Here is a 25,494-nt window from a genome sequence, read left to right as displayed (position 1 = left end):
AATCCCACGCATTTCTCTCTTAAGAACTTTTCCATGCTTTAAATATTGCCTAAAAACCATTATAAGAAACAATATTATTTACAATTGGCCCTCCATATCCATGGATGTGGAACCTGCAGATATGGAGGGCCAACTACTATGCAGTTTATATAAAGAACTTTGATATCTACAGGGGTCCTGGAACCAATCCCCATTGGATACTGAGAGATGACTGTAACTTCTTTATTTTAACCATTCTGTTATGTTAAATGTCATGTGATATTTGATTCTTCATTATTATCAAAATTTGCTTTGATGAACAAACTTGTACATAAATAATTGTAAGCATTCTTGCTATTTCTATAGGATAGATTCCCAAAACTAGAATTATAAAGTGTAAGGGGGTAATCCCCTTTAAGATATTAACCTAAAACTTTTAAATGCTTTCCAATAAGTTTTATAAATTTATTCTATGGGAATAGGCATATGAGAATGCCTCTTTCATTTCTTCCTCTCAAGTCTAAGTACTATTTTATTTTTGATATTTGCCTACTTGATACACAAGAGAAAGTTCTTCACTATGGTTTTAATTGTCTCCTTTGACTGTTAGTGAGATTGAACATATATTCATATGTTTAATAACCATGTGTTGATCAGTAAATTATCTATTCCTGCCTTTTGCCCATTGGTGTCTAAGATGTGGTTCCAAGTATATTATTCATTTGTCAAATATGTATAATGGCTGTTTTATTTTCTTGACCTATGTATTCTCATACCAGTATAATATTTTTTGCATTTTATAACTATTGGTAAAAATCAAATATTTATATTGATATGTCAGATTTTCTAATTATCCCATTTTTGGATTATTTATTCAACTCTTTCTTATTTTCAGGATAGTTTTATGTTTTCTTCACATGATGTTGCATTTTCCTTCTTAAAATTATTTATACGTATCACATAGTTTTGTTACTGGTGTGATTAGGGATCTTTCCTCATTACATTTACTGTGTAAGAAAGTTAATGATATTTGCATATTCATTTCTATTCAGGCAACTTACTAAACTATAGAAAATTTTTGAGGTTTTTGGTAGACAGTCATCTCTTGAAAATAGCAATAAAATTACCCATTTATTTCTAGTGGCTGTACTTTCAGTTCTTTCTATTGCTTTATTATATTGACTGGATCTTAAAGGAAAATTGAAAATATAAGTGGTTATTTCCTAGGTACCTTGGAAGTCAACCTTGCCCTCTGATGCAATGTGTCTCAGATTCTTCTTGAGTTATCCAGCCCTATTTATGTAATCAATCACTCTGAGAAGCTCTGGTACTTTTGAAAAGAGGATGATATTCAAGACCATAATTAGATCCCTAGGGGTACACACTGTATTTTTTTTCACATGAGGAGAGACACAGTGAAGAAACAGTGAGGCTACTATCCGCTGTTTTTAAAAGAATTACCCTTTTCTCAGAAGTTCATGGATTTTTTGGAGTATGGAAGAATACATGGATCTTTAATCACAGTTTTGCCATAAACAAGTAGAAAGCTGGAAAGAAATGTATGAAACAACAGTTTTCAGATATTAGACAATAGGCAGCATAGGGCTTTATTCCCTGAGAGAAGGGAAACAAAAGAGATGTGATTTCCCTGACTCTCTTCCTATTGTCAGGTTTTGGACTGCAGCGACTTGGGTGGGATCTGGACTGAGTGCAGGCTCAGTAGCTTGAGGAGAAGGAGATTGGCTTTATGAGAGATGAAAGTGGATGGAATCTGTGAAGCAGTGTTCCAGGGAAGAAGCATTGCTATGCAGGAAGAGGTTCAGAAATTTGCATAGAGGTCCTTATGGGTCTATTGATGAAGATCAAACCACACAAGACCAGGGAAAGAATGACAGAACTGTTAAACTGAACAACTATCAATGTTTACAGAAGGCTGGGAGTTAATTTGAGTTATAATCAGTCAGAGTGAAGGGGTGTGTTTGAAAACCTGGGACATTCACTAGAGATCCCAGAAGAGTCATGCTTTACTAGTAGCACTAAATTAGCCTTAGAGAAAAGGATATTCTAAATCTGCCCTATCAAAGTTTAAAAACAAGCCTTGATCAAGCTGTTCTGCAAGTAACTTAACTGCCTGCCAGCACCAATATGGCAATCTTTAAAGGAAAACAGCACATTCTACAATATGATATTCACAGTATCCATCCTAACATTTTAGAAAGTAACAAACATACAAAGAAGGAGAATTATGTGGCCCATACCAGGAGAAAAATTTAGTCAATAGAAATAGACCCGGAAGTGTTAAAAATAATATAATTAGTCAACAGGAATTTTAAAAAGCTATTACAAATATTCCCATGGATTTAAAATAAAACATTAACATGGTAAGAAGAGAACTGGGAGATATAAAAAGCACATGGAATTTATAGAAATAGGAAAACACCATAACTGAAATGAAAAATTCTTTGGATGGTATTAACAGCACAACTGACACAGCAGAAGAAAATGTCAGTGAACTTAAAGATAAGGCAATAGAAACTATTCAAACTGAAGCAAAAAACGTAAAAAAGACTGAAAAACAAATGAATCAGTGACCCATTAGATGCTGTCAAATGGTTCAGCATATGTGTAATTAGTGTTGCAGAAGAAGAGAAAGAGGGGAGGCTAGAAAAAATTTTAAGGAATTTTCAAAATTTGACAAAGCATGAACTCAAAGTTCCAGGAAGTTCAATACATCTCAAGCCAGAAAAACACAGATACATACCAAGACACCTTATAATCAAATTACTGAAATCAACAATAAAGGGAGTAGTTTTTTTTTTAGGCTGAAGAACAACTTTTATTTATTAAGAATGAATAATGATATAATATATAATAATGAAAATAATAATCAAGAACTAATAATGTGTCAAGAAGAAGGATTATTTTTTTATTTATTTATTTTTTTGCGGTACGCGGGCCTCTCACTGCTGTGGCTTCTGCCGTTGCGGAGCACAGGCTCCGGATGCGCAGGCTCCGGACGTGCAGGCTCAGCGGCCATGGCTCACAGGCCCAGCCACTCTGCGGCATGTGGGATCTTCCCAGACCAGGGCACGAACCCATGTCCCCTGCATCGGCAGGCGGACTCTCAACCACTGCGCCACCAGGGAAGCCCAAGAAGAAGGATTATTACTGACTGACACACATAACTGAAAAGCCCAAGCATGGCTAGATTCCAAGACTCGGATGATGCTGTCAGGATTCTCCCTCCCTCCATCCCCCGATTTGGCTCCCTTCCCTCTAGGATTCACTTTCATGCAGACTCTCCACACATGTGGTAATAAAAGTGGCATTCAGCAGCTCTAAGTTTAAATCCTACCAGCAGTAACTCTGAGACAAATAGCTTCTCTTTCTAAAGGGTTCCAATACATTGACTAATTGGCCTGATCCGGTTCATGCACCAACCTCTGGGCATGGAAAGTGTGATGCATGGAAGCTGGGCAGGGTCACGTCCCACAGTAACCACACTGCCGATTTATAAAGGATTCATTTCCCCCAAGAAAATTTCAGGTACTGTTACCAGCTGAATAGTGTAGATTCTGAGAAGAAAAAAATAGCAGATGTTCATTACTATTATCTTAAGACCATAACCACTTAACCATATTTCTCAGATAAAGAGGTTTACTGAAATAGCTATGTGTGTGATGGTTAAAGTATTACATTAAAAAGGGACATTGAGTGATTAAGTCTACACCAATGTATTCATAAAGGTAGTCTCAAATGCCCACAAACAATATTGAACACAAGAACAAATGCTCAACTTTGGCTTGTCACAATAATAAGTGACAATAACAAATATACCAAGGACCAAGAGCAGAGATTTGAGGCCTAAAATCCATATCTATACTATGATTTCTACTCAACCAAGGTTGATTGAAACAGGTAGCATCCAATTAATAAAAGAGGTGGTTGCTTTAGTTATACAAAGATAAATTATTGGTGTTCAGTCAATCCTATTCATTCCGAAACAAACATGAAAGCAAAATATGATGTTCTTTTGTCCCCGTTTTTTCCCCTAACAATTTCAAAGCTACAGAAACACTGAAGAGTATTACAATGAACATCCACATACCCTTCACTTAGATTTACCAGTGATTAACATTTTGCTGTACTTGCTTTCCCTAATAAAGGGAATATTTTAAATGTAGTCGGAGGAGAAAGATACATTGCATCTGGAGGAACAATGATAAGAATGACTCCAGGCTTCTTATCAGAAAATATGTAAGACAGAAAAAATTAAAAGACGTCATTTAAGTGTGAGAAAAAAACTCATTTAGTGTTCTATAGCCAATGAAAATATTTCAGAAATTAAGGATATAAAAGAATTGTTTCAGATATAAACATATGAGAGAAATTGTTGCTAGAAGATATGCACTAAAGGAAATATTAAACTATATTCAGATGGAAGGAAAAAAATGTCAGATGGAAATGTGGATCTACACAAAGCAATGAAGAGTGCTGGAAATGAAAAAGATGTGGATAAATATAAAATAGTGTATTTCATTTAAACTTTTAAGAAGACAATGGACTTTTTACAGTAAACACAATGTATTCTGGCATTTATAGCATATGTAGGCAAAGTTGTTTCTATTGCTGTGATTTTCATTTGCATTTCTCTTATGATTAATGGTGTTGAGCATCGGTTCATATTCTTGGTGGCCATTTGTATATCATCTTTGGAGAAATATCTACTCAAGTCCTTTGCCCATTTTAAAGTTAGGTTATTTGATTTTTTTTGTTGACTTGTAGGATTTCATTGTATATTCTGGATATTAACCGTTTATCAGATAATATGGTTTGCAAGTTTTCTGTTCTATAGGTTGCCTTTTCACTCTATTGATTGTTTCCTTTGATGCACAAACGTTTTTAAGTTCGTTTTATAGCCATTTGTCTATTTTTACTTTTGTTGCTTGTGCTTTTAGTGTCATATCCAAGATATCATTGTGAAGTCCAATGTTACGAAGCTTTCCCCCTATGTTTTCTTCTTGGAGTTTTATAGTCTTAGGTCTTACATTTAGGTATTTAATCCATTTTGAGTTAATCTTCATATATGGTGTGAGATAAGGGTCCAACTTCATTCTTTTGCATTGGGTATCTAGTTTTCCGAGCACCATTTGCTGAAGTGATTCTCCTTTCCCCATTGAGTGGTCTTGGCACCCTTGTCAAAGCTCCTTTGATTATGTCAGTAATATGTTTACCAATAACAGTAACTGAATAGATAAATGGAGATATGGGAAAACTCTTTTTTATAGTATAAACAATATAGAAGGAATAATGGAGTTAAATAATTATCAATGGATGCTAAAACTAGTGGGTGAAAGTTTTACAAGGACCCAGATACTTTCATAATCTCACAAGTATCTCCTCACAAATTGCTTATTAATTACAAATGGAGGCATGGTAACTTACAGCGGAAAAAACTTGGAAGACAGCACCTTAACCAAGTGATCCAAAAGTAACAACACAATATTATGACAAAGTGACAACATAGTGTCTCCTGAGAAGGACGAAATACTTCTGTGAGGTATTTCACAGTAGGCATACACATACACACACAACAACATGAAGGTGATGTGATGTGATAGAGCTAAGGCAATGGATACCCCAAACAGAATACTTTTTTCCTGTACATTTAAGCCATGGAATAAAGAAATTAGATTCATGTTCTTAAATTGAGATCTTAGAAATTGAGAGATGTTTTATATTATTTTGAGAAGTAGCATAGCATAGTGGTCAAGGGCAGAGACTGTGAAACCAGATAGCTACAGTTTAAATCCTGTCTCCATCACTTACTAGCCATGTGACCTTTGGCAAGTTAAATATCTATGCCTCAGTTTATTCATCTGTAAAGTAGGAATAATAATAGTCCCAACCTTGTAGGGCTACTGTGAGGATTTGATGAGTGAATCTATATAAAGTGCTCAGAATAGAGACTCACACATAGTAAGCACCATAAAATTGTTTGCTATTATTAATTAATTAATTACAGAAATTAATTATCTGATGACCTCTTGGAATACAAAAAAAGCTTTGCTTAAAAATCAAACAAACAAAAGCTAACAAATTAAACAAACCTGATCCTGGTCAAGGGCAGTATTATGCTAGTAAATGTTTACCAACTAGTGTGAGGAAGGGTAAAATCCTCATTTGTAAGTACAAATACTTCAAACTACCCCATGATGTCACAGAACTTGGAGATGGGAAGAGATGTTACACACTCAGCCCTGGGAGCTGATACTGGCTGGCTCTAACACACCACTGGAATGGTCTCATTTTCATTAGAATTTATGTAGGTGTTTCTGAAATTGCACACTAAATTTTCAGGTGAACATTTGAAGGTGTTGAATTTTCCAGGTGCAAATATTGTGAGCCTCACTTTACAGCTGCTTTTTAGTGTGTGTGTGTGCGTGTGTGCACTTTAGGCTAAAAAACCAAGCATTCAATTTGTAGAATTCTCTCTCTAAATAAATCAAATAAAATTACACTAGATGAAAATACAAAAGTAAGCTTGATGATCCATCTGATAATTTTATTTTCTATGAGAACATATTTTTAAATGACCATTTGAATTTAAAAAATGATTCTAGGTGTGCACTTCTGAGATGACATGCAACTGTTCTAGTGGCTACAGCCCTCCAGATTGCCAAGCGCGCTCCAGAATATCTTCCAGATTGCCTGGGGGACAGGGCAAGTATCTATCTCTTCTTGTATCCAGTTAATAAAATTCTCAAATTGCTTACCTTCACAAAGACAAAGTTCGATTTTTGCCACTTTGAAAGAAACCAGTATTTGTAATTAAAAGGTAAATAGGCTGCCTCAAGAAATAGACACCAAATATGCTTTCTTAATCTTGCTTTTTGTCCTAATATTAATTTTGAATATGATTGAAGTTGAGGGTATCTTTTAAAATTTTTATTTACTTATGTCTGACTTTCTCCTTTAAACTGTCTTTCAACCTTTTCCCCCTTTTATGCCTGATCCTGTGGTCTCAGCTCTATATAAGCAACACACCCTGTGTCAAGCACTGTTAATATGTGTCTGTTATAGAAGAAATAAAGGAAATAGAAGATAAGTTTTTAGTCTGGCATTTATAGTTTAAATGATAAAAATCCATTCATTGCTGCTAAAGAGATGACAGAAGGGGCTAAAACAATATTCTGTTTGTTCACCATGACTTTAGTTTTTGTCATTCATTCATTGATTCAGCAAATATTTATTGAATTCCTAATATATACCAGGTGCTCATCATATGGCACTAGGCATGTACAGTAAACAAAACAAAGTCCCACTCCTCATGGAATTTAAAGAATACCCAGTGCTAACTAGCGGCAGAATTAGGATTAGGAATCAAGTCTCCTATTTTTTATGGCAGTGACGTTTTACTAAGCACTGCAGTGACTCCGTATGTAAAAACATCCCTAAATGTAAAAGAGCCGCAGTCTAATACATAAAAACAGGATATGCACAGATATAGTGGAATTCTGTGATAATGCACCTTGTAACAATGCAAGTTTGTTGGATAACCTTACAAACAGATTATATATCATTGAAGTTTTGGGGTCCCACTTACAGTGGGATTTTGCTGTAGCTGCTGTATAATGTAGAATACATTGGAACTTTCTGGAACTTAGTTTCTATTCTTTTAGAATGAGAGTTTATAGAGATAGTCTCAAGTATTATGATTCTATTATTATTTTCCATGTTCCTTGAATAACAATGAAAATTAAGAACATTGTAATTAGTTTGCTGTAACTTGAAAGTGAAAGTAGACAGCTTAATTTTTTTACTCTGATTTTTTAATGTATTTTTATTTTTAGGTTTAATCAAGGAAAGAGGTTTTGAGAAGGCTGGGAAGAAGTGGTGGCTTTTGGGTATCTACATTGCTTTACCTGTTCTCGTCGTAGCAACCGTAGTAGCTGTTTCATGGAAGCCTTTGAAAAAGTGGCTCAGCAAGAAAGAGGAACCCCAAAGTAGCGAGTAAATTGAATTTGTGTTCTGAAGTTAAACTTTAGCACCACTTAAATCTAGTCACATATAAGGAAATATTATGAGCAGCCATAATACTTTACATTTTACAGGAATTTTGAATGCTACATCAGTATCTCATTTAATTATTTGAGATAGTTTTGAATATCCTTATTTTAAAGATGCAAAAATTTTGGAATGTGGTTTTAATGACTTGCCAATGTCATCGCCTTGGTAATTGAGAGAGGAAGAACTAAAATGTATCCATATCTATTGCTTTCAAATGCCCAGTGATCCATGTCACCTACAGGAGAAGTACCAGAAGTATTTATTTGGAATGCAGATTTATGAGCCATATCACAAATGAAATATTTCAGTTTGCATTGCTGCCTCATGTAAGAAATAATTTTAAAAATATTCTCTGGGAAAAGTTTTCAGAAGGCAAATTTATAATTTAGTATATAAAATATTTTTATTTAAAAATATAGTTCAAAAACAAAGACAGAAGAAGGTGACAAATAACCGTTTGCCCACCACTGGAAATAAACATGAATATTTTGTTTCTCTTACGAAATAAACCGCTGTATATACAGCTGCAATCCCCATCTCCCTTTCTGCGGAGAACAACCTCTGCACTGAAAGCTGGTGTGTATCACATATTTTTACTACACATGGCTACATCCCTGTGCCATATCTAGAATTATATATAATTTTAAATATTTATACTTTATACATATGTATACCCTTCTAATTCTAAGTTTGTTTTTCCTTTTTTTTTATGAGCAGTCTTCTCAGAGGTTTTTCTATTTTATTAGTAATTTAAAAATATAATTTGTCATTCTGTTGAGATCCCTATATTTCCTTGTGTTTATTATCCTTAACTTATGCTCTGTTCCTCTTTGCTACTCTCTTCACCTTTGCTATGTGTTTGTTAATTCTACCTTTCTGGAGTCTAATGCTTTGTTTATTAATTTTCAATTTTTCTTATTTTCCTAATATGCTTTTAAAGTAAAAACTTCCTCCCTTATATATCATTTCATCTACATTCTCCAGTTTTTAAGATATAGCTGATATTCAGTTTAAAAAATTAGAAACTTCCAGCACGATTTCTTATTTAAATCATGAACAAATCATGGTCTTTGGTTTTCAGTTATATGATTTATTTTTGTTGCTGTAAAAGTTATTTTCCAATTTTATTACCTTATTGGGAAAGCTTTGTCTCTGATTTAGACTCTTAAATGTTGGAACCAGAAAGGAAGTCATTTTTTTGTAAAAATGTATGCTTGATACGCATACTTCGATTAATGTGATACAGTATGTTTTTTTCTTTGTTTTTAGAAAAAACTTTTTAATTGTGCTGTTTCAAATCATCTTTATACTTACTGGGTTTTTAAATTTTTTCTCTACTTGATAATTCATTTTCTATGAGAGGCAAAGTAAGGTTTTCTAATATGTCATGGCTTTCTCTTTGATTGTTGAGACTTCTGCTTTATATACTCTGAGGCAGTGACTAAATGCATAATGTTCAACATAGTTATATCTTCTTGGTGTATTTTCTTTTTATCATTAATAATTGTATCTTAAATTCTATTCTCATTCTTATATTGCTATATATCAACTTGCTCTTTGAAAGTTAGACTTACCTATTATTATTTTTCATCCCTTATTTTCAACCTTTCTTTGATTTTAGTTGGTATATTATAAACAGCCTTTATATGAAATGCAGTAGTGGAGTTTGTTACATTTATACACTTAATATATTATGACATATATTCACATTGAAATTTACCATCTTATTTTCTTCCTACTTACTATCCTCTTTTTTGTTTCTTTTTTTTTTTTGCATTTTTTCCTTTTCTCAAAATCCATTTTCTTGATTGTGCTTTTTCTTCTTCTTTTCTTTTTCTCTTCTACTATTTTGTACATTTTTATATTCTCTTTTTATTGTTTTAATGATTTTTGTTAACTTTTAGCATTTGTAGCTAATGTTGTATAATGTCTTAATTTAATCTTTGTATATAATCTTCTGAATAATACAAGGATCTTAGCCCTTTAACACTAACCTATCTTTTTCAATCTGTTTGTCATTTGGCTTTTCAGTCCCCTCCAAATAAGTTTTGTGTTATTGTGTTCTTATCATTATTATATTTAGTTAATACTTATTAGGATTTCCTGATATATTTCCCAGATTCTTTATGATTCTCTTTTTTTTTTTTTTTTTTGCGGTACACGGGCCTCCTACTGCTGTGGCCTCTCCCGTTGTGGAGCACAGGCTCCGGACGTGCAGGCCCAGCGGCCATGGCTCACGAGCCCAGCCGCTCCGTGGCATGTGGGATCCTCCTGGACCAGGGCACGAACCCGCGTCCCCTGCATCGGCAGGCGGACTCTCAACCACTGCACCACCAGGGAAGCCCTGTGATTCCCTTTTTTTAAACTTAGTTTTGAAATAATTTAAGAAATATAAAAAGTTGCAAAATAGCACAGAATTCCATTGTACTCATCACTTAGGTTTTCTTAGTAATAACATCTTACATTAACATAGTGCATTTTCACAGCCAGAGAATTGGTATTGGTACAATATTATCAGTTAAACTATAGACCTTATTCATATTCACCAGTGTTTACATACAGTCATTTTTGAATATGTGTGTGTATATATTATGAAATTTTGTCACATGGTTTGTATTCCAGTGCCATAATTATCGCCATTCTTTTTGGAATCCTGCTTTTTTCATTCTAGGTTCAATCTTGAAGAAGTACCTGCTTTGGTAGTTATTACAGTGATGGTCTATGTGTAATCATCTGTTTGCCTTATATGCCTGGAAATGGTTTTATTTCACTTTCACTCTTGAAATTCTATATGGGTATAGAATTTTAGGTGGACAGTTATTTTTGTCAGCCCTTTTATGATGCCATTGAATTCTGGCATTTACTGTTGTTGAGATGTCTGTTGTCAGATTAATTAATTCATTTTTACCTTTATACTTGCTGCACTTGTTTTCTAAGTTAGCTTCTCAAGTTTTCTTTTGTCCAGGGTATTATGTTACTGAATTATTACTTGTTCTGATATGAGTTTGTTTTTATTTTTCCAGCTCTGAATTCACAATAATCTTCAATTATCATGTCTTTCTTCAGTTCTGGAAGATTCTCAGTCATTATCTCTTTAATGATTGACTCTTCCCCATTCTATCCCTTTTATTTTTCTGAAATCCCTATATTTTGGGGCCTTCCATTCCAGCCTCCATGGTAGATGGTGATGGTTGTTCTCTTCCTCATCTTTATACTTCTCCTCCTTTTGCTTCTTTTCTTTTGACACTAAGAATGAAGCTTTTAAAAGCTGAGATACAATTTACATGTAGTAAAATTAATCTCTTTAGTTTATGTAATTCTATGAGTTTAACAAATACGTACACTTACTACAACCTCAATAAAACATAGAACAATGTCATCACCTCAGAATTCCCTCTCACCCCACCTTCAGCTCCTGGCACTGACAGATGTCTTCTTTGCCTATAGTTTTGCCAATTCCAAAACTTTGTATAAATGGAATCGTATACTGTAGTATGTCATCTTTCGAGTCTGTCTTCTTTCTCTTGGCATAATGCATTTGACATTCATCCATGATGTTATGTGTATCAGTAGCTTGTTCTTTTTCTAATGTATAGTTCTATTGTGGTATATTTGACATACAGTAAATTATATATATTTTAAGTGTATAATTTTGTATGTTTTGATAATTTGAAAAGTAACACTGATGAAACCGTCACCATGATCAAGGTTATGAAGATATCTGTCATGCCCCCAAATTTCCTTGTGCCCCTTTGTAAGCTCCACTCCTGCCTCTTCCACCTGCTCTATACCCATACTGCTGCTGATCTGCTTTCTTAGTTTGCATTTTCTAGAATTTTATATAAATGGAATCATACAGTATGTACTCTTCTTTTTGTCTGATTTATTTCACTCACCATGATTATTTTGCAATCCATCCATGTTCTTGTGTGATCATTTTTTTTCCTTTTATTGCTGATAAGTATTCAGTTGTACAATTATACCATAATTTGTTCATCCATTCCATCTGTTGATAGTTATTTGGATGCGTTCCAGTTTTGGGCTGTTATAAATAAAGCCATTATGAACATTTGCATACAAATTTCTATGTGAACATATGCATTCTTTTTCTTAGTTAATACCCAGGACTGGAACGACGGGGTAATATGGTAGGTATATGTTTCACTTGTAAAGAAAGAGCTATACTGTTTTGCAAAGCAGTTCTTCTATCTTATATTCCAACCACTAGTATGTGAGAGTTCTAGTTCCTCCACATTCTCACCAACACTTATATGGTCATATATTTTTTTAATTTTAGCAATTCCGATAGTGTGCAGTGGCATCTCATTATGGTTTTAATTTGCATTTCTCTAATGACTAATGATGCTGACAGTTGTTTCATGTGGTTATTTGTCAGATGTACATCTTTGGAGAAGTGTGTATTCAAATATTTTACCCATTTTAAATTAATTAATTAAAATTACAATCCGGAGGTCTTTTATTTATTTATTTTTACACCGATTATGGCATGATTTCATAGGGAATGGGTTCCAGCTCACTGGTTCTCACAAAGTGTGCTTCTCTGGATGGAGCAGGCTGGTGCTTCAGTCAAACCCACATTCCTTTCCCTTTGGCTTCCTTCTTTTTCTGATCATATTTCCTTCACTCATTTCAGGGAGCTATCTTGATTCTTAGAGTGCTTAATATCCTCAATAAGTACATTAATTCTCTTGGCAAGAATCTTGCCCTTAATTCGTTTGTTTTCAACAATGCCAACAGCATGCTGGGTAACATTGTAGACTCCCAGTTTTTGTAACATTTGTGGGATGTTTCTTTTTTAAATAGTGCCAATTCCCTTGCTGTCTACAATATCACTTTTTTGTAAATTCCCATGTATGTGACCTAAGGAACAACCCCATATTTTCTAAAAAGTCTAGAGAATGTATAGCAGGTGCCTCTTCTCTTTTCTTTTGTGTTGGTCTTTTTCACAAATTACTGGAAGATGACAGTTTCAGCTGAAAGACCCCATTTTTTTTATTAGGTTGTCTTTTTATTATTGAGTCAGTCAAAACTTTTTTTTTTTTTTTTTTTTTTTTTGTGGTACGCGGGCCTCTCACTGCTGTGGCCTCTCCCGTTGTGGAGCACAGGCTCCGGATGCGCAGGCTCAGCGGCCATGGCTCACGGGCCCAGCCACTCCACGGCACGTGGGATCTTCCCAGACCGGGGCACGAACCCGTGTCCCCTGCATCGGCAGGTGGACTCTCAACCACTGCGCCACCAGGGAAGCCCTAGTCAAAACTTTTTGATCATTTAAAAAATGGATTGTTCGTTTTCTTATTGTATTTTGAGTGTTCATTATAAATTCTGGATACAAGTGCTTTATTATATATATGATTTGCAAATATATTCTTCTAGTCTAAGGCTTTTCTTTTCACTCTTTTAAAGAGCAAATGTTTTAAATTCTGATGAAATCCAGTGTATCAATATCTTCTTTTATAGATCATGATTTTGATGTTGTATCTAGGAAATATTTGCCTAACCAAAATTCATGAAGATTTTCTCTCATGTTTTCTTTTAAAAGTGTTATAGTTTTAGGTTTTGCATTTAGGCTTATATCCAATTTGAACTAAGTTTTGTATTGGTATGAATTGAGTGTTTTTCTTTTCCTGCATAAGAATATCCAGTTGTTCTAACACCATTGCTTTTAAGCTTCGTTAAGTAGGATCAGAATGGTTAGCACTACGGAGGCAATACTCTTCCATGTAACTCTACCAAACTCACTGTGAATTATGAGATTTTTCAACTCAGATGGTGGGAACACAAACTATTCCTGTTCCTATATGAGTACAAGAGATTGCTTCCTTTAGTAATTTCTAATAATTTTTCTCTGGCTCAGGGAGTTTCTTCACTTGAATTCAGTGATTGGTACTCTTCAGAACACTCAAAGAGAACCCTCTACAGATCTCAGGAGCTCTCTCTGCACCTCCTTCCGTCTCTGGTATTCTGCCCTGAGAAGTGTAGCTGCCTTGGCATTCCCAGACCCTATTACCTCAATTCAGGGAGACTTCTGGCTTTGCCTGGGTTTCCCTTGCTGTGCTACAGGATGGCAACTCTCCTCAGGCAGTAACAAGGGGCAATCACAGATCTCACCTTTATTCCCTTCTCTCATAGATCACTATCCTGCCTAATATTCAGTGTCTGAAAACCAGCATTTAATATATTTTGTCCAGATATTCATTTGTTTTGGGCAGGAGGGTAAATCCAGTCTGTTACTCCATCTTGACCGGAATTGGACGTGTGTCTTTATGGTTTGTAACTGCACTTTCATAGCTCTCTCTGCATCTCACGTTCTGTTTGATTTCCTCAGATCACTCTCATTTCACCAGTTCTTCCTTCTCTGTCCTGTTCTAGACTTATGGATTCTATTCTTGCAGAAATATCTATGGAGATTCTAAATATTCTCAAAGTTTTTTTAATCATTTGTATTTCTTGGTGTGTGAACTCATTGTTTTGCTCTGGCTGTTGACATTATCTATTAGGGGTTTATAATCATACAAACCTCTTTTCAGCGTCTTTTCCTTTCAGTGTCTATGCTTTTCCCATGAGAATTCTGCATGCCCTGTGCTGAAGACATACACATGTGGGTGGTTTCATTTTTGCTTCTTTTAAAGCAAAAATATTTGGAACAACTGCTATGCATGGTGTTCAAGAATTTGTAGGCGTGTGACTGGGGCCCTGAAAGTACATTTTTTGGAGGCTTGGGACTCTGCAGTGATGCGTTTTCCCCCATCTATTCCTGTTGCATATCCCCCTTTCCCTGCTGCATTCCAAAGGCCACTTGTCAGAAGTTTTACTATCCTTGTGTAATGCATGGTATGGACATTCATGGCTCCCAGGTTAAATGGCTCCAGTTAAGGAGCTCACTTAGTTTCCTTGCATGAAAAGCCCTCATAACTTCTAAGGAATGGCTATTAATTCTCTAGTCCCAAAGTCATATCACTGGTTTAGACACCCCTGCAATCATTCACTCTTATCTCCTGTTTACCCTTTGAACTCTCAGTTTCTTCATTTTTTACTAGCACCAGGAGAATTCTTTTCTTGTTGTTAACCTCAGTTATGTGTTAACTGTTTGTCTTATTTTTTTTCAGCACTCCTCTATGAGGAATGGAAAGGGGAACTGTCCCACCAGCTCATTCTGTCAGATTGTCTAGAAGTCAGTATGGGTTTTAACTTATAAAATGTAGCATTTCTTTATCGATGAATTAAAAGTTGGGGTGTAAAGGTCAGAATCAGGAATTCAGGGTCAAACCTATATTCTGTGTTTAGAAGTGATAAGAGAAAAGAAAATTTGTGCCTTCTTGATAATTTCTTTAGTACATGTTTGAAATGCACTCTTTGTGGATGAGGTATATAAGTAAATAAGAATGTTATTTATTTGCATCTTCGTTCAGTGACCTTGGACATTATTTTCTTTTTTGGTAACTTACCTTGTAAAAGAGATAATACTGCTTATAAAATGGCCTGACTTTTATTTATGCAGTTGGCAAGTGCTCTTAGGACTAACTTTGGACACTATTTTCCTTTTTTTTTTTTAATATCCAGATCAGAAGGCAGCACTCACAGAAATGCTAGCAGGTAGGTAAATTGGAAGGCATCTTAAGACACATGTTGAAAATTAAGAATGAGTTAATAATTCACAATGTCTAGATACTGTTTGAACAGCTAAGTTTGGTAAAGTAATCCACTGAAAACCAGGCTACTAGTATATAGTAATTTAGTTTCTAGTAAATTAGTCTTTTATTCATTTAATAAATACTTATTGGAAGTCTAGTCTGAGGAAACAAGGAATAAAATGGCTGACTCTAAAAAAGATAGGATATGTATAATTAGTAAAGAAAAAGGATGTATAGTGCCTGGAAATTACCCAACTTGGGTTATATTTATGTACTGCTTGGGTAAACAAACAAGCAGATGCTTGACATTTGATAGATTGTACATGACAAAACTCATGTATAAATTTTTATAATAATTATGGGTTGATGAGAACTAATTACACTGACTTAGCTGTGCTTTTCTTTCAATCATTAATAAATAGCATATTGTCCCCATTAATATTTCTTAACCATAAATTCAGTCCTTACTGTTTTATAATTGCTATACCAACATTCTATTCTATTACATTATCTAATGTAACTTTTCATCCCCTTACTTTCAACCTTTTATTTAATTTGGTCTCCTGAAAACAGCCTGCCAATGGAATTTTAAAATATGTAACCTCAAGAGTTTCTCAGTAGTTGAATTGAATACGTTTATATACTTATAATATGTTTGCTGATATGTTTAGACTAAATTCTACCATTTTGTTTTGTTTTTTTCTATTTATCATGCTTTTTCAGTATTTTTTCTTTCTACTTTCATGTATTCCATCATATTGATTGTGCTTTCATTGTTTTTTCTTTCCTTCTATCAATTTGGTCATTATATGTTCTAGTTATATGCTTTAGTGATATTCTTTAATTCTTTAATTATTATATAATGACATTAAATTATTAAAATTAACTGTAGATAAAGTTACAATTTTCGATATAAAAGTACTTATAATCTTCTTCTAACAATTTATGGATCTTTACCATTAAACCTTATACTCTTCTCTTCACTCTCCCATAGCATTATCATTTGGCTTTCAAGTTACTCCTGAATTTTAACCTGATACAAATAAGTCATCATTATCATTATTATATTTAATCAAAACATACTAGGATTTCACTACATATTTGTAACTTATTTACTCACTATTCTTTTTTGAATTTAATTCCATTTTTTAATGTTCAACCTCCCTTTTGGTGAAGTACCTCTCTTAGAATTTCCATTAGTGAGTCTGTGTGTAGTAAACTATTTATCTTACCCACCTAAAATTATCTTTATTTTCACTCTTGAGTATGAGTTTATGTAGTATGGACTCTCAGTATGCTGAGAGTTATTTTGCCTTTGCTATTTGAAGATATGTCAGTGTAGTGTGGCATTTACAATTGATGATGATAAATCTTCTGTTAGTGTGTTGATTCATTTATTCCTTTATGATTAATAGGAGTTTTACCTAGTCATTGTATTCCTATTGCTGCATAACAAATTACCACACACTCAGTGACTTAAACAACATTCATTTACTACGTGCAAGTTCTGTAAGTCAGAAATCCAGGTGGATTTGGCTGGGTTGTCACAAGTCTGACCTGAAGGCCTGAAGGCCAGGCTGGGATCATAGCTCATTTGGGTTGTAAGAAAAATCCAATTTCTTGCAGCTGTAGGTCTGAGGTATCTCTTTCCTTGTTGCCTGTCTGCTTGGAGCCCCTCCGTCTCCCAGAGGCCACCTGTATTGCTACTCATGTACCTCCCTTCACCTTTAAAGAAACAAGGGCAATATAAGTCTTCCTAAGGCTTTGACTCTCTCTTAATTTCTTTCCTGTACCAGCAGGAGAAAACTCTACTTGTAAAGAGCTGACCTGATTGGGTCAGGCCCACCAAAATAATCTCTGTATTTTAAGGCCAACAGATTTGGAGCTTTAATTACATTTGCAAAATCTTTTCAGAGCAGTACTTTGAAAAGTGTTTGAATAACCAAGGAATGGGAATCTTAGAATTCTGCCTAACGTAGCCATTGTTAGAATTCTACCTAACATAGCCTGTACATGTATTCTTTGTCCTTAGAGTTGTTATTTTGTTATAATGTATTCTGGTAGAGATTTTTTTTTTAAATCATGAGCTGGACCCAATATTTTCTTTCAGTGTGAAGACTCATACCTTTCTTCAATTTTGGAAAAGTTTTAGACTTTTTCTCTTAAAATACTGACTCTCCCTCATTCTAAATTTTCTATGTCTAAATTGTTCCATGTTTCTTAACTGGACCTTTATGTATATTTTATATTCTGTTTAGTGTTTTCCCTAAACAATTTAAAATCAACAATTCTTTTTTTTTCAGTTCTGTCATTTCTTTTTTTATTGAGGTATAGTTGACTTACAAAATTATATGTTTCAGGTATACAACATAGTGATTAATAATTTTTATAAAGGTTATGCTACAGTTATTGTTATTTAAAATATTGGCAATATTCCCTGTGCTGCACAATATAACCATGTAGCTTATATATTTTATACATAGTAGTTAATACCTCTTAATTGCCTATCCCTCTCTTGTCCCTCACCCCCTTGCTATCTCCACTGGTAACCACTAGTTTGTTCTCTATATATGTGACTCTACTTTTGTTATATTCACTAATTCATTTCATTTTTTATATTACACAAGTAAGTGATAACATGCAGTATTTGTCTTTCCCTGACTTATTTCATTAAGCATAATACCTTCCAAGTCCATCCATATTGTTACAAATGGCAAAATTTCTTTCTTTTTAATGGATGAGTAATAATCTATTGTGTGTTAATATACCACATCCTCTTTATCCATTCATCTGTTGATGAACACAAGTTTGCTTCCATATCTTGGCTATTGTAAATAATGCTGCTACAAGCATTGGGGTATGTGTATCTTTTCGAAGTAGTATTTTCATTTCTTCAATATATACTCAGGAGTGGAATTACTAGATCATGTGGTAGTTCTAATTTTAGTTTTTTGACGAACCTCATACTGTTTTCCACAGTGTCTGCACCAACTTACATTCCCACCAACAGTGTATCAGGGTTCCCTTTACTTCACATCCTCACTAACATTTGTTATTTGTGGTCTTTTTTTTTTTAAGATGTTGAGGGTAGGAGTTTATTAATTAATTTATTTATTTTTGCTGTGTTGGGTCTTCGTTTCTGTGTGAGGGCCTTCTCTAGTTGTGGCAAGCAGGGGCCACTCTTCATCGCGGTGTGTGGGCCTCTCACTATCGCGGCCTTTCTTGTTGTGGAGCACAGGCTCCAGATGCGCAGGCTCAGTAGTTGTGGCTCACGGGCCCAGTTGCTCCGCGGCATGTGGGGTCCTCCCAGACCAGGCTCGAACCCGTGTCCCCTGCATTAGCAGGCAGACTCTCAACCACTGCGCCACCAGGGAAGCCCCTATGTGGTCTTTTTGATGATAGCCATTCTCACAGATGTGAGATGATAGCTTGTTGCAGTTTTGATTTGTATTTCTCTCATGATTAGTGGTGTTTAGTATCTTTCCATGTGTCTGTTAGCCTATGTATATCTTCTGTGGAAAAATGTCCATTCAAGTCTTCTGCACATTTTTTTAATCGGCTGTTTGGTTTTTTGATTTTGAGTTGGATGCACTATATATTTTGTATATTAACTCCTTTTCAGTCATATTACTTGCAAATATTTTCTCCCATTCAGTAGGTTGTCTTTTTGTTTTCTCATTGGTTTTCTTTGCTCTGGAAAACCTTTGAAGTTTACTTAGGTCCCATTTGTTTATTTTTGCTTTTGTTTCCTTTGCCTTAGGAGACAGATCCAAAAAGCTATTGCTACAATTTATGTCAGAGAGTGTTCTGTCTACATTCTCTTCTAGGAGTTATGGTTTCTGGTTTTAATTCATTTGAGTTTATTTTTGTATATGGTGTCATAAAATGTTCTATCTCATTCTTTTAGATACAGATGTACAGTTTTCCTAGCACCACTTACTGACAAGACTGTCTTTTCTCCACTGTATATTCTTGCCTCCTTTTTTGTAGATTAATTGGCCATAAGTGTGTGGGTTTATTTCTGAGCTCTCTATTCTGTTCCAATGATCCACATGTCTGTTTTTCTGCCAGTACCAAACTATTTTGATTACTGTAGCTTTGTAATATAGTCTGAAATCAGGGAGTGTGATACCTCCAGCTCTGTCCTTCCTTCTCAAGATTGTATTGGCTATCAGTGGTCTTTTGGGTTTCCATACAAATTCTAGCATTATTTGTTCTAGTTCTGTGAAAAATGCCATTGGTATTTTGATAGGCATTGCATTGAATCTGTACATTGCCTTGGGTAATAGGATCATTTTAACAATATTAATTCTTCCAATCCAGGAACATAGTATATCTTTCCATCTGTTGTGTCATTGTCAATTTCTTTTATTAGTGCCATAGTTTTCTGAGTACAGGTCTTTTGCCTCCTTAGGTAGGTTTCTTCCTAGGTATTTTCTTCTTTTTGATGGAATGGTAAATGGGATTGTTTCCTTAATTTCTCTTTATGATAGTTTGTTGCTAGTGTATAGAAATGCAACAGATTTCTGTATATTAATTTTGTATCCTGCAACTGTACTGAATTCACTGATGAGAATTTTCTATGTAGAGTATCGTTTCATCTGCAAAAATGTGACAGTTTTACTTCTTCCTTTCCAACTTTTATTCCTTTTATTTCTTTTTCTTGTCTGATTGCTATGGCTAGGAATTCTGTTACTGTGTTGAACAAAAGTGGTGACAGTGGGCATCTTTGTCTTCTTCCTTTTCTTAAAGGAAATGCTTTCAGCTTTTCACCATTGAGTATGATGTTAGCTGTGAGCTTATCACATGTGGCCCTTATTATGTTGAGGTGTGTTCCCCCTATGCCCACTTTCTGGAGAGTTTTTATCAGAAATGAAAGTTGAATTTTGTACCCAGAATCTTTTTCTGCACTATTGATATGATTATACAATTTTTATTCTTCAATTTGTTCATGTAGCATATCACATTGATTGAATTATGGATAATGAACCATCCTTGCATCCCTGGGATAAATGCCCCTTGATCATGGTGTATCATCCTTTTAATGTATTGTTGGATTTTGTTTGCTAACATTTTGTCTGGGATTTTTGCATCTGTGTTCATCAGTGATATTGGCCTGTAGTTTTCTTCTTCCTTCCTTCCTTTCTTTCTTTTCTTTTCTTTTCTTTTCTTTCTTTCCTTTTTTTCTTTCTTTCTTTCTTTCTCTCTCTCTCTCTCTCTCTCTCTCTCTCTCTCTCTCTTCCTTCCTTCCTTTCTTTTTACTGGTTTTGATATCATGAGGATGCTGGCCTTGTAGAATGAGTTTGGAAGCATTCCTTACTCTGCAATTTTTTGAAATACTTTGAGAAGAATGGGTGTTAACTTTTCTCTAAATGTTTGGTCCAATTCACCTGTAAAACCGTCTGGTCCTGGACTTTTGTTTGCTGGGAGTTTTAAAATCACAGTTTCAATTTCATTACTGATTATTGATCCGTTCACATTTTCTATTTCTTCCTGGTTCAGTCTTGGGAGATTGTACATTTCTAGGAGTTTGTCCATTTCTTCTAGGTTGTTGATTTTATTGACATATAGTTGTTCTTAGTAGTCTCTTATGATCCTTGTATTTCTGTGATGTCAGTTGTAACTTCTCTTTTATTTCTGATTTTATTGATTTGGATTCTCTTTTTTTCTTGATGAGTCTGGCTAAAGTTTTTATCAATTTGGTCTATATTTTCAAAGAACCAGCTCTTAGTTTCATTGATCTTTTCTATTTTTTTTTCTATCTCTATTTCATGTATTTCTACTCTGATCTTTATGGTTCCTTTCATTCTACTATTTGGGTTTTGTTGGTTCTTCTTTTTCTAGTTCCTTTAAGTATAAGTTTAGGTTGTTTATTTGAGATTTTCCTTGTTTCCCTAGGTAAGCCTGTATAACTATAAACTTCCTTCTTAGAACTGCTTTTTTTGCATCCCATAGATTTTGGATGGTTGTGTTTTCATTTTCATTTGTTTCCAGGTATTTTTTTAAATCTTCTCTTTGATTTCTTCAGTGATCCATTGGATATTTAGTAGAATATTGTTTAGCCTCCACACATTTGTGTTTTTCGCAGTTTTTTTTTTCTTATAGTTGATTTCTAGTCTCATAGTGTTGTGGTCTGAAAAGATGCTTGATATGATTTCAGTGCTTCTTAAATTTATCGAGGCTTGTTTTGTGGCTTAGCATGAACTCTGTCCTGGAGAATTTTCCTTGCGCACCTGAAAAGAATGTGTATTCTTCAGCTTTTGGATGGAATGTTCTATATATATCTATTAAGTCGATCTGTTGTAATATGTCATTTAATATTTCCTTATTGATTTTCTGTCGTCTAGATGATCTGTTTGTTGTAAGTTGGGTGTTAAAATTCCCTACTATTATTGTGTAACTCTTGATTTCTCCATTTATTTTTGTTGAAATTTACTTCAATTATTTGAGTGCTCCTATGTTGGGTGCATATATATTTACAATTGTTGTATCTTCTTGGATTGAACCCTTGATTGTTATATCATATTTTTCTTTGTCTCTTCTAACAGTCTTTGCTTTAAAGTCTATTTTATCTAATATAAGTAATGCTACTCAAACTTTCTTTTAATTTTCTTTTACATGGAATACCTTTTCCATACCCTCACTTCCAGTCTGTGTGTTTCTTTAGCACTGAATGAGTCTCTTGTAGGCAGCATATATACGGGTTTATTTTTGTATCCATTCAGCCACTCTATGTATTTTGGTTAGAACATTTAGTCCATTTTCATTTAAGTAATTATTAATATGTGCATACTTATTAATAAATATGTATTTATTAATATGTATGTACATACAAGGGAGTTCCCTTGCATGTAACTTGTTGCTTTTCCCATGCTGCTTTTTATACTTTCTCTTTATCTTTAATTTTTGCCATTTTAATTATAATGTGTCTTGTGTTCCTCTTTGGGTTGATCCCTTTGGGGACACTCTGGTTCCTGGATTTGTATTTCTGTTTCCTTATAGTCATCTATTAGAACATATTGTACAATACAGGGGGAAAATCCAATATTTTATAATAACTATAGAGTATAACCTTTAAAAATTATGAATCACTATACTGTACACCTGTAACTTATAAAATATTGTATATCAACTATACCTAAATTTTAAAAACATTTTAGGGCTTCCCTGGTGGTGCAGTGGTTAAGAATCCACCTGCCAATGCAGGGGACACGGATTCGAGCCCTGGTCCAGGAAGATCCCACATGCCACGGAGCAACTAAGCCCGTGCACCACAACTACTAAGCCTGCGCTCTAGAGCTCGTGAGCCACAACTACTGAAGCCCATGCACCTAGAACCCATGCTCCACAACAAGAGAAGCCACAGCAACGAGAAGCCCATGCACCACAACGAACAGTAGCTCCCACTCGCCACAACTAGAGAAAACCTGCGCACAGCAACAGACCCAACGCAGCCAAAACAATTAATTAATTAATATAAAAAAAATTTTTTTAAAGAAGAAAGTAAAGAAAAAGCAAGCACTTGCAACCCAGTGATTAAGACTACAGTTATCTATCCTGGTTGTGGGGTTAATGAATTTTTTGTTAACCTTTAAGGACTGATGTTTTATTTCAAAACAATATTTTTAATGAGGTTCTTTTTGATGTAATTGAACAGCATCAGGGAAACAATATGCCAAAACAACTTATTCCTTTTTTTCTTCCCTTTGAACTTACTTATTTTTAGACTGTTAAAATGACCAAACCAGGATGAGATACCCAATAAATCTTTATATCATTATGACTTGGTTTTGATTGCCATTCTCATAAAGCTGCACATAACTGTGACATTTATTTCTTTTTAAGACAACTTGTGGTCTAGCCACAATGATCTTTGAAAAATGCAAGTTTAAACTTGATGAATTACTTTATCTAGATGTTTGATCATCAATGGATGTTATCATAAAAAGACAAACAACCAGGTATTACGTCCCTTCCACTGGAAGTGCACAATACCACCTAAGAAATATTCTTACCAAAAGAAGTAGTTGAATCTCTTTATGATTCTGTATGTAATCACCAATGTATATCTAATATAGAGGTCACGTAACTGTCACCTGGGCCTTTTGGAATGCTTGCTGTTGCATTCCTCTATCTTGGAACCCAGCTGCCATGCTGCAAGATGCTCCAGTACATGGAGAAGCTACATGCAGGCACTTTGGGTGACAGCTCCAACTGAGCTCCCAGCTGATAGTTGTCATTAGTTGACAGCATGTGAACATCCACCTATCTTAGATATCCATCTGACACATGACTACAATTGCATGAGAGACACCAAATGAGAACTACTCAGCTGATCCCAGACAACTCACTGAACCAAGAGAGTTAATAATAAATGTTTTGAGGTACTAAGTTTTGGAATGATTTTTTAAGTAGTCTTATGGACTGAATGTCTCCCTTCCCAAATTTACATGTTAAAACCCTATCCCCCAATCTGATGGTATTAGGAGTTGGGCCATTTGGGCTGAAATTAGGTTTAGATGAGGTCATGAAAGTGGGGTCCCCATGACAGGATTAGTGTTCTTATAAGACAAGGAAGAGAGACCAGAGCTCCTTTTCTCTCTGCACCATGTGAAGACACAGCAGTAAAGCAGCCACCTGCAAGCCAGGAAATAGGTTCTCGCCAGGAACCAAATGAGCTGACACCTTGTTCTTGGACTTCCCAGCCTCCAGAATTTTAAGAAACACGTCTGCTGTTTAAGCACCCAGTCTGTAATTCCTGTACCTGGATGTCTACTTCCTTTCCCAGATTAGGGAAATTTTCAGCTACTGTGTCTTCAAATATGTTCTCTGCCCCTTTCTCTCTGTCTTCTCCTTCTGGGACTTCTATCATGTGAATGTCAGTATGCTTGATGTTGTCCTGAAGGCCTCTTAAACTGTTCTCATTTCTTTTTTTTAATGTTCAGCATCAGTGATTTCCACTACTCTTTCTTCCAGTTCACTGATCTATTCCTCTGTATCATTTAGTCTACTATTGATTCCTTCTAGTGTATTTTTCATTTCAGTTATTATATTCTTCATCTCTGTTTGGTTGTTCTTTATATTTTCCAGACTCTGTTAAAAACTTCTAACTTCTTACTGTGTTCATCCATTCTTCTCCTGAGTTCTTTGATCCTCTTTTTGATCATTACCTTAAATTCTTTCCTGGGTAGATTGCCTGTATCCATTTCACTTAGTTCTTATGAGTTTTATCTTTGTCCTTTGTTTGGAACTTGCTCCTCTGTTGTCTCATTTCACCTAACTTGCTATTTTGATTTCCATGTATCTGGTATGTTGATTATGTTTCCCAATCTTGAAGAAGTGACCTTTTGTAGGAGATGTCCTATGTATCCCAGCAGCACACTCCCTGTTCATTACCAGAGCTATATGCTCTTGGGGTGCTCCCTATGTGGGCTGTGTGGGTCCTTCTGTTGTGGCAGGCTGGCTACAGTAAGTGGTTTTATAGGCTTGGCTGGTCCCTGGTCTGGTTGGTTGCCAGGCCTTGCCTTGTGTGGAAGCTGTGGTCTGTTGGTTGGCAGGGCTGGGTCGCAAGACAGCTGGATGTGAAACCCTGCAGGGGTCCGAGGCTAGTGCTGGCTCACTGGTGGGTGGAGTTGGGGTCTAGGAGATCCTGGAGATGTTGCTAATCCCCCCGTGAGTGAAGCCGGTTCCTGGGGCTAGTGTTGGCCCACTGACAAAGCTAATCCTGGGGTCTGCCCACAGTGCCCAGGGGTCCCAGAGCTGGTGTCAGACCACTGGTGGGTGGGGCTAGATC

General features: G+C 35.1%; 1 protein-coding gene across 4 annotated transcripts in view; it reads left to right on the top strand.

The window, feature by feature from the left end:
* Positions 1–25,494, top strand: part of LOC309795811 (disintegrin and metalloproteinase domain-containing protein 32-like) — a 184,154-nt gene that overhangs the window by 148,944 nt on the left and 9,716 nt on the right. For 2 of the 4 annotated variants that reach the window (XR_014292369.1, XR_014292370.1), the window contains 2 exons: positions 15,177–15,241; positions 15,631–15,663. The exons of 1 other annotated variant lie outside the window; for it this stretch is intronic. Coding sequence is in view for 1 of the 3 variants with exons in the window: in XM_082608583.1 (XP_082464709.1) it covers positions 7,833–7,838 (6 nt within the window). In the remaining 2 variants the exon portion in view is untranslated. Of the gene's footprint in view, positions 1–7,832; positions 7,868–15,176; positions 15,242–15,630; positions 15,664–25,494 lie in introns of those variants that run through there. One more of the 4 variants, XM_082608583.1, reaches the window with a different exon arrangement.

The sequence above is a fragment of the Mesoplodon mirus genome, assembly GCF_964341445.2.
Source record: "Mesoplodon mirus genome assembly, chromosome: 20".
NCBI classification, from domain to species: Eukaryota; Metazoa; Chordata; class Mammalia; order Artiodactyla; family Ziphiidae; genus Mesoplodon; species Mesoplodon mirus.
The sequence above is the reverse complement of the archived record's forward strand: the minus strand, read 5'-3'. Positions and strand labels throughout refer to the sequence as shown.